We start from the raw sequence: 19927 nt of genomic DNA, 5'->3' as shown, positions 1-19927 counted from the left end.
GTAGTAGTAGTAGTAGCCACCCCCCAACAGATGGCGCCACGCGTCCTTAATCGCGTTTTCAAGTTCGCGCGCATTTTCTACCTCGGGCCGGAAACTTATGGAACCACCCTCGTATTTCCTGCATGGAGCTGTGCGTGTCTTCTTTTCTCTTTCTGATTTTTTACCTATTCTGCGCATTGTTTTCGATTTTATTCTGCCCCCTAACTTAGCGCACGAGCATGTGGGGAGGACCCTGTGGTGTTCTGATTGACTGTGTTTTATGTTGGGACATTTTATTTCTTGTGATGGTGGTGATGGTGATGCGATAAAGAAAAAATGGGGATTGCATTGGGGATGGGGGTGTTATTTTTCGTATTATTTTTTATTTCTATTATTCTGTTATTTTTCTATAATTTTGTGTTATTTTTACGTAACACGTCTGTCCCTCGAGGAGGTTCAGCCCCGTTTTGCGTGAGCACATTAACTGAATACGTAAACAACCACTACCTTTTTCTTCTTTTTGTTATTTTACGGCGAGTCATAGACACGGTAATGAAATGCCCCGTTCGTACGCGTAACCTTCCTTGACGCATTGCCTCTCAACACAAACGAATACTTCGCACCCACCATCTGCGGTAGAGAAACTGTTTGTCCACTTACGTCGTCCACAAAAAAAGTTCTTCCGCGACACAAATAGACGACAAAACTGCAAACAGATTCAGAAGCGACAGCAAAGGAAAGAGCACGCGTGTTTCGGGTTGCGACCGCTACGGCTAATCGAATTCTGACATTTGTCCAGCAACTACTTGAAACCCAAGAGACACCAATTAACTTCTGCAAGTTGACTCCGGAATGGCTGCAGTACGCGTTGAAGCGGAGACGACGCCTGCGTAACTACGGTTATGTCGTAACTGGCAGTGAAGAGACTGAGAAGGCGGGAACTCGGAACGAAAGTAATGGATAAAAAAGCAATATATATATATATATCCTCGCAACGGATGTGAAGCACAGGAAATGTCAAGGAATAAAAGTCGCAAGTCGAAGTAGGAATCAAATTTACAACCTAATCTCAATTTTAAAACAGTCGTAACGAGAGTATAGATGAGGATTTTGAAACACCTGATCCTTAACCATGGATGTGAGAAGCTTCAGCACTGTCGGCGGCACATTAGTGTGGACTGTTTCATATGTGGACTGGTATATTATAATTACACCAGGCTTTCATGAACTTCGTATGTGAAAAGGAGAAGGGTTTTTGTTCTTTTGTAATTTTAATTGTATTTTTATTTTATTTTTGTTTTCTTCTTTGAATCGAAACGTAAAAAAATAATAACGATTAAACTCTCCTCTTAGCTGATACCTGCAAACCATGACAGATGAAGGGTAACTCAAAAAAAGGACCCAACACAACAGAAGAAATGGTTTCACTTAAGCTCGAGCAAAACAGCGCGCAAACGCATGTTGTCCTATTAGGTCGTCGACGCACGCCAATGCCAAATTTTCCAGTTGCATTTCCAAACGCGGAAATACTTTCTATCTCTGAGGAGCTATGTGGTGCACAAACACGGCAAAACATAGAACTTTAAATTACCTCAAAGATTATTCGCAACCATTTTTGCACAAAAGCTACTAGACCGAACTCGTGTTTCCCAGAAGTTCTACTATGTCTTATTATTCCATATATCCTCGTAACTAAATATCCCAAAATGCTATTCGAGTCTTATGCCTTGTTGTCGCATTCTTTCTCTTTCACGCATTTGTTCGATATCAAACCTCGTCGCCCACCAGGCTATTCGCTTTCCGAGGAAGCCCAAGCATTTTATTTACGGATATGTCGCACAAAGGGACGGTCAGAGAAATCTGCAGTGCGTATAAGTATATAGAATATCATATATACTTATCAGAATACACATTTTTATATATCCGTATCAAAATATGTACAGAGAGTTGACAAAAAGGTGGCTTCGCATACTGAAAATGCACGGCGTATTTTTTACACTCTATAATACGAGACCTGTTTCGAGCCTCTTAGAAGAATACAAAGGGAAAAATGCTCGAAAAAAAAAGGAGAGCACGTTGTCACATGTAATGACTTGGTGTTTGATTTGGTCTGGATGGATTCGGTCTTAAAATAGGATGACGGATATTGTTCCCACATAAAAGGAGGGATCCACACGCCGCGTTCGGTTTGCCATGTAACTTTCTTGCGCAGCATCACAATTAATGGTTGCGTGTTCAGTAGGGTATTCATTCGCAGTACAACATTTAAAAATTTGTATTTTCATAATTTAACCGGTTTTATTTGTACCGCGTTCCGCACCACAATTGCACCATCATGGCAGAATTTCTGCTCTAAGCAGGCAAATGTAATTCTTTATTTCCGTGCATCCAAGGTTATCTCACTGAAGAACAGACGAGGAGCAAACGTACTGCGCAATATTTATGTGAACCACCACGAGGTTGAACGATGCACACTTCTCCGCAACATGATTGTAAGTGTGGCAAAGCAAGCTTCACAGGGGCGTAAGCAATAAACGAACTTTTGCACAATAAAAGAGCGACTACTGCAAACCAACGCACAAACAATGATAAGAACTTTGATAACGGCGTATCGGCTACTATTCTAAGAGCAGGGCAGATTGTGCAATGTATGTTCAGAGTCATTGTTGTATTGCGTTTGCGGAATTTTGAACTATGATCTCATTAACTGGATTCACCCTTCACTTGGCCCCTGTTTGTTTTACGTTACGTCTCTTGCGCATCTTGGGTTGCATTTGTTTTGCTGCTGCTTCTGCAGGGTTTGATGCCTTGTTGTTGTTCTGCTTCCCACTACACCATCATTACTTATTTGTTGTTGTTGTTGTTGTTGCTGTTCTACTTTCTCTTCTACGGGTAGCGGAGTAGCCTGTCTCCCGACTTTGTCGTGACTCACATCTCCATATTTGTCTATTTTAATCAACTAATCAATCAACCTTGCTAATGGTTGAATAGCCATAACGGTACAGTGCACAATACACAGGAGTTGAAAAAAAATCACGAGGAATACATGTAATCACACACAATCCCAACCGAAAATGTGCGCTTTGAGGGTTTCCAATGATGACGTTCATGCACGACTCTCCGAGACCGACACCTTATTTTTCTTTCTCATTTGAAATCTCTGAAGTATCGGCACGTACAAGACTTGTATATGTGCATGATACTTGCAAAAACGCTACTATGCGACAAAGCGCACGTACTCTTGCGAGTGAGTGAGTAAAAAAGAAAAAAAAAGAGAAAATTGGCACCACCAACGTGGAAGCGTACTCTTGTAGTCTGGCTGACCTTAATTCCTTTCACATAATCAGGAACACAACGGCGCGCGCACACACACACGCACACACACACACAAACTTTTCTGCGCTGTTCAGAATGAAAAAAAAAAGTTTCCCGAGTACGTCAAATTCAAGGGCTGCTTACGGCGCCGGCATCCTGGTCTTATAGTACCAGCTTGTGGAAGACGCAAGATTCGCGGACGAAGGTTTACTGAACACTTCAATACGATGAATTTGGTAGTCCCCGTAGGCGTGTGCAGCTGTGGACAAAAAATGGTACGTACGAAGTCCTGGAGCCGTTCGACTGCATACGCTATTGAGTCAGCATGAACCAATCTGCAGCAATATAAAACATTTCCGCATACGTACATAAGCAAAAAAAAAAATGCGTAAAGAGAAGTAGGAGAGAAAAGGAGGATTCATGTTGCTCCGCGCCGATATTTGCGTTTCGCGTAGCCAAATATCGGCTCTGCCAGGGGCTAGTTCAGCATAAATAGGAAGCGTAGCCGTAATGTGATGCGACCAAACGGACCAATATTCGAGTCACCACAGTGACGTCGATATGTTCCTAGGAGCGGCTTCCTCTTTAGGGCATGCATCATGTACTGTACTCTATTACCAGGCGATGATTCGATGTCGATCCATTTGATTTTGATTTGACTCTCTCGATGGAGTTCCACTTGAAATATACAGCCTTTGGTCTTATCAAATGTGATTTTCTCTATCGTTCGCTTACATAAACAACATGTCAGGACAAAAGCGACCTTAGTAGTCGAATTTCCGGAGGAAGCGGCGAGTTCGTTGATATGAACATAATGCGTCTTCATTCTTTGAAGCCGTACCTTGTAAGCTTATATAGTGTGTCCCAGGTAACTGCGAGGTTTTAAAAAATATATATATCACTTTTTCCGGGATGAATATAATCAATTGCAATATAGCATTTGCTGAAGGGCACTCCATAGGAGGGCACCAGCAAACTCCTAAGGCAATGTCTTAATTAACTTTCAACAATTAACTTTTTAATTATAACAGCTACGAGGTTGTCCCAATGAGAACATATGGTCCCTTCGGTCCCCTGATACCGTTGCCGTTTTCAGAACAAAAATCCGTTCGATAGGTCGTCCGCAAATAATTCGTGAAGGAACACAATTTTTTAAATTTATTTTGTTCATTACGCATCTTCAGAGATGCGTCTTCCCTTCACCCCCAATGTGAGAGGGTGAAGGAGCACAGTGCCGCCTCATGCGTCGAAGATGAGCTTTAACTTGCGGAAACAAAACAAATGTATCGAGTGACGCTATCAGAACTGCCCTGATCTTGGGTTGATTTTCTGTTTTCTTTTAATCTTTTTCCAGGACGCAAGAGGCGATAGTGTGCTCCTTCACCCTCTCACATTAAGGGTTAAGGAAAGACGCGTCTGTGAAGATGCGCGATGAACAAAATAATATAAAAATATTTTTCCTTCATTAATTTTTTGCGGACGACCTATCGAACGGATTTTTGTTCTGAAAACGGCAACGGTATCAGGGGACGGAAGGGACCAAATGTTCTCATTAGGACAACCTCATAGGTTTTATAATTAAAACCTTAATTGTCGAAAGGTAATTAAGACATTGCTTCAGGAGTTTGGCGGTGCCTCCCTAAGGAGTGTCCTTCAGCATATTGTAATTGCTTTTGTGGCAAAGGTGCCACGGAAGAAAGAGCCGACGACCACCTAGTTCTGTGTCAAACTGAGAGTGATTTATTCCACGCGCTCGCGCTCGGGTCTGCTGAGCGCTCGTCGTCGCAAGCTCCAGCGAGCTGGGCGCTCGTCGTCTTTAGGCGGCCGTAAAAAGTGATATATCTATTTTTTTATCTGTTCTCAGTTAGCTGGGACACACTGTATAACGATATCGCGTAAACAATATGCTTGCTCACCTTGTGGTTCTTTAACAGCACGTGTTTGCGTTAGGCTGTAGAAAAACAACAAAGAGTACTACCAATTACGCTCACGATAACCTACATCTCCCAGCCGTGGAGCCAATGGCCTCTGACCAATAATTCTCTCTCTCCCGATATGCGCAGAACCGTTATTATGGTATCCCAACAAACATCCCGCAAGCCCTCCGGTAACAATCCCATCAGGATATAGATTAAGGACTGTGCGAACGCCTCCATTCCTCTGTTTGACCACGCATGAAATTCAACCCGAAGGTCCCAGCTGAAGGCCCAAGGGATAAGGCCCAGCATCTTGAAAATCCTTTTCATCCCATGACGTCACTGCGAATGTCATTACCTGTCCCGAATGTGACGTATGACACCTTGTAATCCCACTTCCGCCCACGGCTTCCATCAGCCCTCCGAGCGATTACAGGCTATACTGAACGTGTGACGGACATAGCACGCACATTTTTGCGCCAGCTATGGACGTGAGCCTTGTGGGAAAGATGTTGCATGCGTGATAGAGCAAAAGAGCGTGAAAGAGCGTGATTGAGCGGTAACAGTTACGGATGAGCGGCCCCCATTGCAAGAGTCACAGCCATGGGTTAATTGTCAGTCGGAGTGTGCTATATTATCCGTCATTTTACGAAATATTTATTTCGAGATTTACTGCACAGCTTTGGTGACGGTCCAGCGAGGTGCACACGAGATGATTTAAAGATTTCAGCTGTGCTATATTATATTTCTATGCTATGATACTGTTTATTTGTGAAATTCATTCCGGATTATTATGTGTGTGTGCCATACCATTTCATTTCATTCCAATCACCATTTTATTTCAATCAATTTATTCTTAGAAACGTTGACCCTTTGTCGCTAATTAAAAAATAATTTTTTTCTTTCGTTTTTCTTGTGATAAGCATTCATGTTGCATGGGAAGTTTTTATTTGATTTAGTTGATTCGATTCATTTGATATACAGTGCCTAACAACGGCGAAAGCCTGTAGTAGGTGGTGCACTTAACATATACAAAATGCATTGTAAGTAGCTTGTACGCTTGTAATTTACATTTGAAATTGCATGTCGTCATATGACGTTTCTTGTGTAAAATTGCGTGGTGCTTGTAAGGTAATATTTTCGTTGTATAATACTGCATATTGCTTTACAGTATGGTGTTAAATATTTTTCTATGATCAGCTGTACTGTAAGCGCGAAGAGGAGCCTCGTCAAGCCTGAGTGGAGTTTTGGTATTTTTTCGGCCGAAAAGGAAATAAAAAATTAAATTAAATTCAAATTCAATTCAAATACCAGCACCGAATGTTATTTAGTATATCTATTCCATATTTCAGATAGAATTATAGTACTAACTGCAGCTTCTCATTAATAAAGGTTCACCCTGTGTCTATTTTTACTGCGCTACATGTAATATATTGATGAAACACTAGACAGCCGTCAACAAACAGCAGCGCCTACAATATGATAGCTGCACACACGTTTCTGTACAATTAAATAACTTCGCTATCGTCGCAAATGTTGCTCGAAAATTACGGCGTCGAGTACTCCCACAAAGGCATAAAAGCATTTCGTTTATTTACCAAATAACCAGGTACCTAATGATATGCAGTCAATAACACGAAAGCTTGCACGCTACTGAATAGAAGTTTTTTCTTGTTTTTTTTTTTTTGTGTGTGTGTGTGTGTCTTTTTATCAAATAAGCTTCTCAATAATTTGTCGCGGCTCATTTAATTTACGGAGTAGAATGTGATGTCAATGTAACGCTTACGCAACGAAGAGATTAAGCATCGCAACGCCCAGTTGCATATTTCAATTGTGTCCCTCTGCATGAATGCCAGCGTGAATAGGAAAAGTATAAAAGATGATACGCGGGACGATGGCTGAGTACGTGTAATCTTTTATGCGAGTGAGGCTTGGTTGCATGGCTTGGTTGCATGGCCAGCATGGTAAAGCTAGCCGTTGTTCCTGTGACATCTTTAGCGCGGATGTGGTAAGGATACGCAGCGTCAACGAACACTGCAAAATATTATCTGCGTGGTGTCGGTATTCGGTCAAGTACGATGCAAATAATATCTAGCGTCCACGTACACTCTGAAAACAGAGCTTCGCCGCATACCACGCACCTTCCCAACCATCATCTCGAATGACATCGTTTTCTCCCCTGATATGTTGAAAACGGGAGGCGTACGCCTTTTTTGTGGCACTTATGCAGTTCCTAATTGTCATAAAAATGGCGTACGCCTCTCGTTTCCAGCAAATCAGGGGAGAGAACGATGTCATTCGAGATGATGGTTGGCTGGGAGCGTGCTATGCGGTGAAGTTCTGTTTTAAGAGTGTAGGGAGCTCTCGCGGTTCTTGACAATTCTTGGGTGGAAGAAAAAGAAAAAGAAAACACCATTGCATAACACTAGCATGTCTGACTGATAGTCGGACAGTTCAAGTGGCACTGCTGGTGCCCTTTTTATCAACTGTCACTCCTTTATTTGTCATTCCCAAGAATCCGCACCAAAATGTTAAGCATGCTTCACCTGATACACAGAAGCGTTAGGTGAAGCCCACCTCTGACGTGCCCATAGGCGGCCATGTATTTTGAATATTGAATTAATACCGCGAATAACTTCATTTCGGCTCCAGTAAGTTCAATGTTCTCAGGGATTTGTCAGATAAGCCACCAACCAGAAAAGAAAAAAAAGAAGTTAACAAAATTAGAAGTTTACACGAATGATTGCCTGGGCTCCACGGGGCAACAAGTGCGATAAAGAAGCTCCCCTGTTCGGGGGACCTACAGATATGCGAGTGGGACCAACCAACTCTGAGAAATCCTGCTTATATATGTGTACTATTCGAAAACAGGGGAGTATTTTGATACGACAGCATAACCCCCCGCCGAGCTATTTTAATAAATACCTATTATTAATCGGTGCCTTTATGCGGCGCGAAAACTTCGATCGCGAGCGACACAAGAGCGTCCGGCCAAGGAATTTTTGTCTGTTCTCGCTGAAATGGCAATGACCTCTTAATACCCTCGTAATAATAGACAGAAATATAACAACTACCGCTGTAAGCGATCTCTAATCGGTGCCGTTACTTCTACGTGCAAAGGTTCGTTCGCGCTCAGGAGAAACCCCGCCGTGAGCAAGTAGGTCGTTGTCTCCAAAAGGTCCACGCTTCCATAAGGGGGGCGAAAGTTTACGAATGCGTTTAGTGCAAGGTTTTACGATCAGGTATCGTAAAACGACAAGTGAAGAGACCACCAGTGAGCGGCTTCTCTCGAGTTCTTTAGCTTTTGTGGCTTGTATAATGGGAGAGCGGAGCTCTACTATTATACGTAAGAACCGTCAATGCAAAGGGTTGGCAAAACAAATGCTTCCCTTCTCACGCATAGCTTTCGTGTTCTCCCGTTCCGTGTAATAATGTACTTCATAAGGGCTCCAATTTTTAGATGTAGAAGCCTCAGGCTGGTATATCAAATGACGTTTCGCGTAGAATGCATGACGGAACCGAAAGTGCCCTCAATGATTTGGTGGCATTAGGAATGTGGAGCAAACAACATTTCCCTGAGTCTGAGAGAAGTAACACGAACGAAGTTGACACGGAGACTCACAAATGGTGACGGTCTCCGTGTCAACTTCCTTTTTGTCTCCGTCCTTATTTGTTACCTTCCTCAGACTCAAGGAAACGTTAGTTGTCTGTTCCACGAAATCACAAGCTCGCTTGCCTCCTACTGCTGGGTTCAGTCCAAATGTGTTGTGTGGATCAGCATGGAAGTACGATCTTCGACTGTCCAGTTCTTCTGCACACCACAGAAGATATGCTACTCACAGTTAATTTACAGATTTAATTCCGAGTTACATACAGTCATTTAGTGCATCACGTGCGGTATTTGACTTTGAAAAGCAAAATAATTTACTAAACTTAAGCATCCAGCTAACTCGTTGCAACATACAAAGTGCTAGTAAGGTTTCAAAACCGTTTCTTCGCGGGTTCCAGTTCGGTGACTGGGAGGGGTGATGTCTTTCTATTTTTACCTTTTCATCTTTGCAGTTTTCTTTCTCCTTTCATTCATTTCTCAGTCATTTCATTTCATTTGAGGGAATTCAATATCTTCCGTTTTTTTTCTATAATCAAACTCAACTCACTCACCGTTTCTTCGCTTCTTGTTCACAATATCCCGCCCTATTACTCGCTGATATTCTCAGCAGTCAGATCATATACCAACAGTGTTATCCATACTGATCATATATTCAAACTATGTGACATCTCCCTTCTAAAAGTTATGTTCAAGCTGTTGAAAAAAGTGTATTCACAAATTTTTCGGCCGCGTGGAAATATCACAAAATCAACAGTCGTGCCCGTCCGCCAACAAGGCCATGTGTCGTAAACGCCAGTGCGTTTAAAAGTATTACTCACTTTACACGGTTGCTTATGCCAGCCCAAACACAGAAACAATATTGAAGTTCCTTAATGGTTTTTGTGATCTGTAAGGAAATGAATCGAAGAAATTTTAATAATGACACAACTTCGTGAAAAAGTCGGTAGAAAGGTTTACAACAACACGATAGAAACATAGTTTCGCAGCTATCGGGAAAAAAAACACAGGGTTCACTTACCGGAAAGATGATTTTAGCGCGGGACGTTTCTTGAAGCGCGCGAGTGCCAGCAGCTTCCGAACTACGGATGGGAGGCAATGAGAAAGGACAATATCGGAATATGTGAATCCTTACGATATCCCGGGAGTATGGCAGATGGCACCACCATCCGCGGCCGCACATGTCGTCTGCTGTGTGTACCGCGAAAGGGAGCCACTTGCTGAACGCACGTTTGGGCGGTTCTTTTCCATGTTGATCGCCAGCGCTGATGCTCCGTTGGTTGGTCGTTTGCTTGTGGCGAGATCGAACGGTGCCGGCACGCTGCGGGCAAACGATGAACTACCGTAGTGTGGATAGCTTCGTAGCGTCGTCTACTTTTACACGTTCATGCCGCATTCAGTGCAGTAGGTGGAGCGTTGGGGAGCCGAACAGTATCGTACCGTCGTGGCACAAGTGATCTTCCGGTGAATACACACAAGAATTACGGAAAAGAACCATCAACTCCGAACATCGGCCGGCGTGTTATCTATACTAGAAAGGTGACGGTGCCGCTCCCTATACGTCGATCTCGCAGCAAAATTCGCTGCCGAACTGTCTGCCTACTGGTACAGCACCGCCCTACGCGGAAGAGGATCATACATCCTCGGTCAACGTGCAGTCTTCCACAAATAAATTAGTGTTACAATGATTGCGTCGCGCTGACAAGTCCTTTCAAGTTGTTTTTCGGCGTTCGTCACAATACAGAACGTAGCAGTTATGTTCCAAACAAAGGGGTGAGTTTAAGTTTGAATGTAAAAAAGAAAGGAGGCGAGAATATAGTATAGCGCTTCGTGGGACGAAGAAGAAGCAGAAGAATCTGGCAATGAGAACGAAGCGTGTCATGTCACGAGGCACCCGTAATGGTTCTGTATCTGCGCATTGTGCCCAGCCTTTGCCTTCAGTCATCGTTAAAACGAAACCGTGAACCCTTTTCATTCTTGTGCACAAGTTCCAAGGCGAGTATGTGTCCATTGTATATGCAGTGCATGTAGCACGATCCTTACTGTAAAGGCGAAATGGAAGGCATTTATCACTATATAGTGCTGAAGCTAACAGGTTCTTTCGTGTACTAAAGTTACATTGAGTGGCCATGCCATACGACGCACAGAGAAAGGCTATATACAGTAAATATCACGTACCACGTCAACACAGCGGCCATACTGCGATGAGTAATTCAGTTTCAGAAATACAAAGAGCTCGGGAGAACCAGAAGGTTTGTCCAACTTGTGAGGATGCTATGTGAGCAAGCTAACAATTGCGACAGGCTAATCACCTTAGATTTGCCCATATTATCTTCCTCTTTCCTTTTCCAAGTATGCACGTCCATCAAATTTGAGTACACAAGACACTGCCGTATTAATTGCATTAAGCAGATGCCGTTAGGTTAAATGTTGCCTCATTTCGGCTAAAATATCGCTCCAATGAAATGTTTTTAAGTTATTTGTCGTCAGTCTACTCATGCATTGGCACAAATCACCGCATTATAATGAACCCGCTATAAATATATTATTAATTTTACAGTTACAGATTTTATAGCGTGATCTAAAGCTGGAGATATCGAAGAAGAAAGCGAAAGTACAAAAACGGCCCTTCGCTTTCCTATCTCCCACACCCGCCAATCATGGCACCTCCTTTTTCCGACTGATGGCGGATACCATACCTGATATCTGAACAGCTACACAGTTCCAAGATTATCAAGGACGTTCAATATGGAAAGGAAGTGCACTCCACCCGATGGAACTAGTCGAAACACCCATCTTCTAATAAAAACCCGATCCAAGGCGACTTCAGAACTACCAAAGCCAAACAGGAAGCTTCAGGCTAAAGTGAAGCCGAGAGCCAGCTTGAATTTACTTCTGCCACGTGACTTCAAAACCCAGGTTGAGCTTCCGGCGACGGACAAATCAACAAAGGGAAGTCTGCACGTTCCAGACAACGTTAGCGGTATAGGTGCCCAACCCAAATGGAACGCTCCCACAGCGCCACTCTCGCAACTGATGGAGGCCTTATCGTCATCAAGTTCTGGGCACGAGACGCAGAAACCTAGTACGGCGAAGTCATCGCAGTTTCAAGTGTCAAACTCGTGTAAGCGTATCAAGCCCAAGAAAAGTCCAACTGCACATACGAATGCGTCGGAAGATGAGTCAGTGCGAAACGCACGTTGTGCCCAAACAAAGAGTTCCACACAACCAGATGCAAGTACGGTACAGGCGTCAACCGTCATGGTTGTAGAACCGTTTGATCCGCAAGAAAACGAGACATCTGAAGCAGTTCACATCGAAGGCAAGCAAGCAGGAACGTCCTTGCAAAAGCATTCTTTAAGAACAACTCCCACTGCAGCTCTTCTGGTACCTAATGCTCCAAAAGAGGAAGAAGCAACTAAGTCAGCACCAACAGAACAGTCAACAGTTAGAGCTTCTAATATTAGCAATCAGAAAAGAAATACAGCACAGGATGTACCGGCATCCGAGGAGGATGACTCAGCAACACCCAACTCTGGCTGCGGACAGAACACAAGCAGAAGGCCACCATCACCACACCGAAGTTTTGAGGACGAGAGACCTGCAGATTCTCTTCCACTGCCTGGATCCGCGGCGTCCACTCCCGCAAACCCACGGCAGACAAGTACATCGGCAGAGGTAAGGCACGAATCGCAACAGACGTTGGTGAAGCGTAGGTTCTTATGTCGCTTCGTTTTTATCAAGAAAGTAGATATGAAGAGCTTGATAAAAGGAACAGCGCTTGCCGTGGTGCAGCGGGCAAAGGCGTTGGCTCAACAAGCACTGATCCTGCCCAACCTCTCTAAAGAAGAAAAATCCAGGTATGAATACCGTAAAATCAGCTAACCTTCTTAGATCGTCGCTTGGCTATCTGTGCTTCTTCTCTCGCTCTGCAGGACCAGGAAACTTTCTACTGATATCGACGAACTTTTTCTTCAACTGAAATCAGCTAAACGCGAAGATCCAGAGGACAGACAGAGGGCTCTGGACGTATATATCGAGCTCTTGCAAGAAATGATACGTCACGTTGAGAAGGCTCAAGAGTCAGAAGCCATATTCGTGGAACAAACAACAGTCGCCGGCGAAGCTCGGGACAAGAAGGCCTGGTTGGACAAGAATGTGTATGGTTCAATTTTATTCTATGCTTCCCATCATCCATTTAAGATATGTGTAATTTTATTGAAACGTCTTTATAGTATACTTCTCTCTAGAAGATGGAATGTCCTGGACGCCCCAGTCGGGATGCTGAGGCATGCATCTACTGTCTAAAGACACAAAAAGAAGTAAACCGGGGAGTAATTACACCTTCTAGTCCCGTAGATTGCAGTTACTCCACATTTTAGTCCCCTGGCCCTAAAAGTCACTCTCCAACACTCCAAATAGTCCCCGCGTCCATTTAGTCCCGGAAAGAACTCATGGTTGTTGCAATGCACCTAGTCCCTTAAAGAAGTAATTTTTAACACCCTGTTTTCTTCCTATAAAACTGTTAGGTAGGCCAGTAAGATGCACCATGAGAAGTAATTCACACCACAGAGTGATAATTATCGCAGAAATTGAATTGAAAATGCGCCGCAAAAAGCGACCGTGCACAACGGTGGAGGGGAATAGTACCAGCCTCTGATCTGCCTGCGACCTCGCGCTGACGCTACAGAGTCCGCGCTCGCTGATTAGTTCAGAAAAATGTTGTCTGCTACTCGACTGTTCGGGGTTCTGAAAAACCATTGTTCCTGGCTCTGTCATTATTTGGTCACTCCTTCTGTCCCGAATTCTCTGGGGGAACTGGTAAAACTGGTTTATCGCGGCAAAGGGGCAGGGCGCTGACACCACACTGACCATCGAACCAGAACGCGTGGACCTTGTAACGTCATCGGTGACGTGGCATCATGCTTCTCCTCCTCGTTATACCATGAGTGGCGAGTTAAGGGTGAACGCGCGAAGCTATGTTTATGTAGGTTTCTTTTTTTTTTTTTTTCTATGAAACGAATTGCACACATCAAAACCTTTTGTGCTGTTCGGTAAATTGACACACACACACACTCATCAGACGTCTTAATCTGTTTCTTTTTTTTTCTTTTTTTTTGATGGTCCTATGTACTCCTTTAAAGGTTAAAAGGGTAGCTTTTATCTTGGGGTGTAGTTTCGCTTGAAATTAATTGCCTTCTTAATAGGATAATCTGGACTAACCTCCAAATAAGCAAGTGACACATTGTATGTAAAGCAAACCATGATATGCTGCGCTCTGCAGGAACACAGAAGAAAAGAAAACATCTTCAAACGTTAGCGGGAACGTACGAGCAGTGAACGAAAATATCTTCACATTGTTGGGTGCACCTTCAGCTTCTGGAGTGGACGAGGTGGAAACCACACCGTGGGCCACGGCTCTCACGTGGAGCGTATCCCCGTCACCGCAGCCGACCGTTTCGCCGTCCGGAAAGAACTCTGGGGGGCACGCCAAGCATCGGAGATCTCGGGCACGTTCCGTACCGAGACGGCAAGATGGACATGACTTGGATGAACTCATAGCGGAGCTACTCAATATGGGTCTTCGAGAAAGGTGCGGTGTTGAGATCTAACATTGCCAGTGCTTAGAACTGCTACCATAGGAATGTGTCAAGTGTTGCTAGTACAGTGGAACCTCTCTTATACCACCGTCACATGAGAAGTCTTCAATGATAATTGCAAGCAACGGCCATTGAACCAGAGCATTGAACATGTACGCAGCGCCACGTAGTGTGTAGCATATCAACCAGTCAGGGAGCCTTGGGTCCACTGCTCTTTGAGAAGTTGACACGTTAGACGTTTGGTGGCGCCATGCACATGTTCAATCGACTGATATTGAAATGATGCTGAAATCAATTATCATTAGATAATGGTTGTACGACAAGGTTATAATATGGGCACCCACGAGACCACAGCTGATGTCCGCTGAAGAGAGCTGCCCGTACACGAGAGGCATCGAAGCAAGAGAATGGAAGGTTGTTGGGGAAATTCCAGTCGCCCGCTGTAGGGGAGTGTCCATCTAGGAGAGGTGACCATAGTGAGATATTTCACTGTATCACAATAGAAAACATAGGGAATGTCATATTTAACGGGTATACGTATACCTAATCGTTGACAGCCTACCTTAGATTACGTAGACACCGTCACTATAAATACGACGCCTAGCTAAGGAAAATGTCGCACATGTTCTCAGGGCTAACGAAGAGGCTTTTGCTGCGGACACAGATGAGCTAACTCCATTGCACATACGGACTGTTTGGTAAGAAGGATACCGACTGTTTTTTTTTTTTTTTTTTTTTAGTTAGAGGTTCGCGGAACTATTATCTTTCTCTTTCCCTCTTCCTCTAGGTCCAATCTCTGCAGGCGTTTCGTGGGTTTTCTAGTCATCTGTGGATTCGGACTCGCTATTGTGCTCACAGGAGTGTTGTTTGGATGTGAGCTATTTTAGACTGACCTGATCTTCTCTTGAGAAAGAAATTTGTACATATCATACTTTGTAACGTTACAGACATAGATAACTACCGATTTACTTAAACTGCATGTTTAATTTCTTATATGCCTTTTTGTTTTGTTTTTTCGTTGTCGGACAACTTATTTCAGATCGTGAAGTTCCCAAATCCGAAAAACGCAACTTTAGTTCTACTACAAAAAATGGTGGTGCATTAGTACAGCAGCCCTCAGGCGATAACAAGCATTCAGCTGTGAAGACTGCACCAGGTACGAACTTCGAAGGTCATACGTTATGCTCTGCACAATCAATGGTGGTCTGTGCAGATCTTGGCCACCTTCATGTGTAAACCGTTGCGGTGAACTCATAGGCCCACGTCTTCTTGACAAAATCCTGTAAAATCGCTCTGCCCTCGGAGCCTATTGTCCTTCCTCTTTCCGCCATATTCCTGCTCCGTCCTTGGGGATCCCTTAGCCTAGTGCGCATCGAGGGGTACTCACTTTATCCTCGAGGCGCACTCTACAGCAGCTCCCCCCTTGCTGTTTCTACCTCTCAGCGCTGGCGCGCTAGACCACCTCCCCGCAGCCCTTGAATGTCCCGAGTGAGCTTACCTGTTTGTAGAGTACATCGATTAGGTTATGAGAAGACAGTCCCACTCGTACAATGCAGTTGTGTGACTTGACATCCAAAGGTGCCTGACAGGTCTTGGGACTGTGGAGAGCTCCGCAAGCTCGATCTTGTGCTCCTTGATGAATCTCCCTTGAAGTCTCTGAACTTCTGACGTGTAATAATAATCTGGCCACTGAGTTACATGCTCCGAGTAAAAGCCCGACGAAAGAAAGCATTATCCTGTCCTTGTTCGCGTTTTCAGATCCTAGAAGCCGAAGCGTGAAAGACAACAAGACAGACCTGCTGCCTGAAACATTATTTGGTACAGTATTTTCACTGGTCTTTTTTATTGCCAGAAGGATATTGTCAAGTGCGAGCAACATTTTGGCGTGCATCATTGCCTTGCAGGCGATAAGAATGAGACGCCAGATACGACGCCGGAAGAAGTACTGCCCTTATGAACACAGGACTCCTCCTGGATGTGCGACGCAAATAGATGTGGATATGCCTGCAATGCATGCTTGCTTCTGCGCATCCTAGGTAGACGACACTTTGAAAGGACCATATGTCAAGCGAGTGCACAAGTTACTGAACGATAATTTTTTTTCTTTGCCATGGTCTTCTCCTGCTTCCTTGCGCGTATAGCTTTGTTTCCGTTTCGCCGACCTTGTTCATCATAATAATAAACGTCCTATAACATAATAATAAATGTTCTAACATAACAAATGTTCCCACGATTGTGTAAGTATATGTAGCGCAACCCAATACACACATTGTCCACGAGTAAATGTTGCTGCTATTCATGCATATCCTGCAATGTGTGCTTGCATTGGCAGTAGCCACAGCACGGGGTTATGAAAAACCGGGGCACCCTGCACTGAAAGCTTTGCAAGATTTCCCCAAAACACTAGACACTTCACCCTATCCTTACAAAAGGGCCGTCGAGAACTTACACGACGTACACCTTTTAACATTCGTGTAATCTTGCCCCGCATTACGTTCAGCGTTCTCAAACAAAACATGATCCACATGATTTGGATGCATGTCGTGTGGGTCGCTTTGCAGTTCAAACGTACCTGTGGAAACAACGTGGTTGATACCCAAATATAACTGTCCTGGGGCGCCGCCCGTGCCTGTGCAATGAGCGGCGCGCTACGATGCTCACGCGCTGCCAGGAACAGTCCCTATGGTAATATAGCGAATAATATAATATAATATAACGAATGCGAAAACGAGTTCCGCTTCGAATCACAATTCTGCTTCCGTCAGCCAGAGTGTACTCCGGATCATCCTCTGCCACTAGTTGTGTACTTGCATGGCATGGCGTTCGTTGGCCTGTCCGTTCGGACGGAGGAGCCGTCAGGAGTGCAGTAGCTCGGCAGTTCAGAAAAGTCCCGAGATCCTCGTTCAGTTCACAGTGTGCAGAGACTTCCTTAAAGGTTGACGCAATTTTGCGTCACGCGCAATGTGATAACATCACCGAGACAGAAGTGTCATGTGTAGAGAGCAGATTTTCAGGCACTAACAGAAGGCGCTCTTTGGACGCATGACACGCAGTATGCCAATCATCATCGCGGGAGATACCGCTGTGTCTCTTGATGACCTGAGAAAGGGGGTGCGCACCTTTTTATGTATCAACTTTCCTTCCAATCGGAAGATAAAACAATTACGATTCAGAAAGTTCGTTGGCATAGAACGATATGCGACGAAGGTCGCTACGTGTTAGTGCCTAAAAATCGCTCTCTGTTAACAGTCATGAGCCAGGTGAACCTTTGTGTTTGTTGGTGGAACATGAAGAAAACGGGAGTGCGGAACCTGACAAGTGCCCGTGCCGTCTATACGTGTTTCTTCTCGTGTCCCTTGTTCACTCCCCCCCCCCCAAGAGGTGTGTCGTTGATTGATTGACTTAAAGACAAAATAAAATGGGGATTTTGGTTTCACCACTGTGAGTCCAGCGACACCACACCATTGAGGTATCAGTGAGGGACCCAGCAACTCTAGAGGTGTCATGTTTGACATATTCAGCATACATGCTGAATATGTTGAATGAACAAGCCGGACATAGTCCAGGATGCTTTCTGGTGACGTCGGGTTTAGATGTCCTTATATCTAAGAGAAAGAGTGCATGTATCCCATCATGGTGCATGACCCTCGAGGATCTGTTTTTGCTAGGAACTACTCATTTATGGGTACTTTTGTGCGATACATGTTGATTGCTGAGGTACTCGCTGCGTGTGCTTAGATCCGGTGGGTTGTCTTCTTCTGCCCCGCGCAACCCCGGAATGTCTGTAATGAAATTGCGCAAACTTACAATTTCCGCTGCTTGCAACCGCAGATCGTCAATAACTAAAAATGTAGAACCGTCTACAATGGCAGAATATGTTATGACGTAACAGTCATGGAGCCAATCCCAGTATCACCGTACCCCGAGAAGAAAGAGAGACTTTCACCCTTTATCTCACCAAGGTGGTGGTGGTGGTGGTGGAAGGGCTCGCCGTTGTCGGCCTCACAGAGGTGGGCAACATCATGACTGACGCCCTGGGGAAATGTGCGTCCTGGGCCGACTTCTAAAGGAACTGTGCCGATATATATCTGACAGTGTCTGACGAAAACCCAGGAAAAACCCCCAGACGGCACAGCCGTCACCGGGATTCAAACCCGGGTACCTCCCAGTCTCGACGAGACGTGGCCAGCGCGCTAACCACTGAGCCACGGGAGCTGGTCCTTCACATCTGCTAATGGTCCATGGCCAATTAATTGCCCTATGGGATATGGCTATGTGGGACATAGTTTATGTCAAAAAGAAGTAGAAGAAGAGTCACCTTGGTGCCGTCCAACGATGAGCTACGATTTTCTTCGATTGAACTATGAGTGGAACTACAAGCATGAAGGTAACCATGAGTGCCACGTCGGAATGTACATTAGACAGGTCTCCGGAATTATGTAAGCATGCAGCACGACATTATCAATAGGGAAGGATGCGTGAAGGCATAGGGGTACAAGGCATTTAATGGTTCATTACATCTGGGCTTACAAGGACCAGTATGGGCACCGTAATTTCTTGTTCCACACATTTTCATGGCGTCTCCTATAATGGTGCTAAGATGTGCTTAGGAATTATGCCGATTTGCAGCGAATGCAGAAAATAGTCCATTCAACACAGACGATATTCAAGTGAGCGAAGCGCGATCACTACTGTACGCCGTAGGGGGATTGCTCTGCCTTGCTGTGGTCGTTGCTTCTGTCCTGCTGCTCATTAGGCATCTACAGAAAGGTATGCATCTTCAGAAACACTGTCACCCTATCTCAACATTTGCTTACTTCGTCGGAATAAATTATTGTTAGAAAACGCTTTTCTAGCGCATCGCTAGAAGAAAAAAAAGTGTCTTGCACCAAATTACAAATTTAACAAATATGGTCTAATTAAAGTTGTCATTTTCAGTGAGCATTTCAGCCCCGCTGAAGAGAACAGAGGACTTTTTTTTATAACTGAGGGTGATACATGAAACACACAGACCTTTTGATGCACCAATTCCTGCGCAGTAGCACAGCGTACAAATATACTTCCAGATATCTCCAATATATCCACTGAAGAGCTAGCATAATTTCGGAAACCGCAGCATCCTTCTTGCCTCCGTTTGCCAAACACTTTCAGAGTATATTGAGCCTATGGGGCATAATTCCTGGATGCCTCGTTAACGTGAACTGTGAGCTAGATCAGGGTGATTGAATTCGAAATATTGAAAAAATGCATCACTTTTCAGGAGAAACCACACGATCCGCAAACACAACATTGGATTACCAGGCTCTACCCCCGAACAATGGTACCCAACTGAACCATTCATTGGAGTCAAGTATTGTGTTATACAACGTCTCGTCGAGTCGACATACAGCGATTGTAGAAATACTCTCGGACCCGCGTAACGATTTCGACGCCATCAAGAGCGCATAATAGAGAATATAGAGCATAATTAAGAACCCTCCATTGGAGACATAAAACATTTTCAGAACCAA

The 19927-nt window shown here is 44.4% G+C and overlaps 2 protein-coding genes and 1 long non-coding RNA gene across 5 annotated transcripts in view; 2 read left to right on the top strand and 1 right to left on the bottom strand.

Moving 5' to 3' along the window:
- The window catches only part of LOC135399949 (thyrostimulin alpha-2 subunit-like), a 29867-nt gene extending 19805 nt beyond the window's left edge, over positions 1-10062 (bottom strand). The window contains exons 1-3 of the mRNA XM_064631686.1: positions 9953-10062; positions 9839-9899; positions 9639-9706 (exon numbers count right to left, since the gene is read on the bottom strand). The gene's annotated coding sequence lies outside the window, so the exon portion shown is untranslated. The remainder of the gene's footprint in view (positions 1-9638; positions 9707-9838; positions 9900-9952) is intronic.
- A 624-nt stretch (positions 10063-10686) lies between these two features.
- Positions 10687-16656, top strand: LOC135399948 (uncharacterized). 2 transcript variants are annotated; one of them, XM_064631684.1, is made up of 10 exons: positions 10687-10812; positions 11378-12495; positions 12562-12677; positions 12753-12977; positions 14102-14410; positions 15050-15115; positions 15205-15290; positions 15457-15573; positions 16176-16235; positions 16322-16656. In XM_064631684.1, exons 2-10 carry the CDS (start codon positions 11566-11568, stop codon positions 16372-16374), a joined length of 1962 nt encoding a protein of 653 aa, XP_064487754.1. In that variant the 5' UTR covers positions 10687-10812; positions 11378-11565; the 3' UTR covers positions 16375-16656. The 2 variants fall into 2 exon arrangements, with proteins under 2 accessions (XP_064487754.1, XP_064487755.1); XM_064631685.1 differs by having other exon boundaries at positions 10687-10816.
- A 1976-nt stretch (positions 16657-18632) lies between these two features.
- On the top strand, positions 18633-19922 carry LOC135399947 (uncharacterized). 2 transcript variants are annotated; one of them, XR_010424462.1, is made up of 3 exons: positions 18633-18804; positions 19047-19187; positions 19678-19922. It is a non-coding gene; the product is annotated as an uncharacterized LOC135399947 (long non-coding RNA). The 2 variants fall into 2 exon arrangements; XR_010424461.1 differs by having other exon boundaries at positions 18633-18856.
- Positions 19923-19927: the final 5 nt, after the last annotated feature.

This window comes from Ornithodoros turicata, chromosome 7 (assembly GCF_037126465.1).
Source record: "Ornithodoros turicata isolate Travis chromosome 7, ASM3712646v1, whole genome shotgun sequence".
NCBI classification, from domain to species: Eukaryota; Metazoa; Arthropoda; class Arachnida; order Ixodida; family Argasidae; genus Ornithodoros; species Ornithodoros turicata.
Note: the sequence above shows the minus strand (reverse complement) of the source record. Positions and strands in the feature narration are given on the sequence as shown.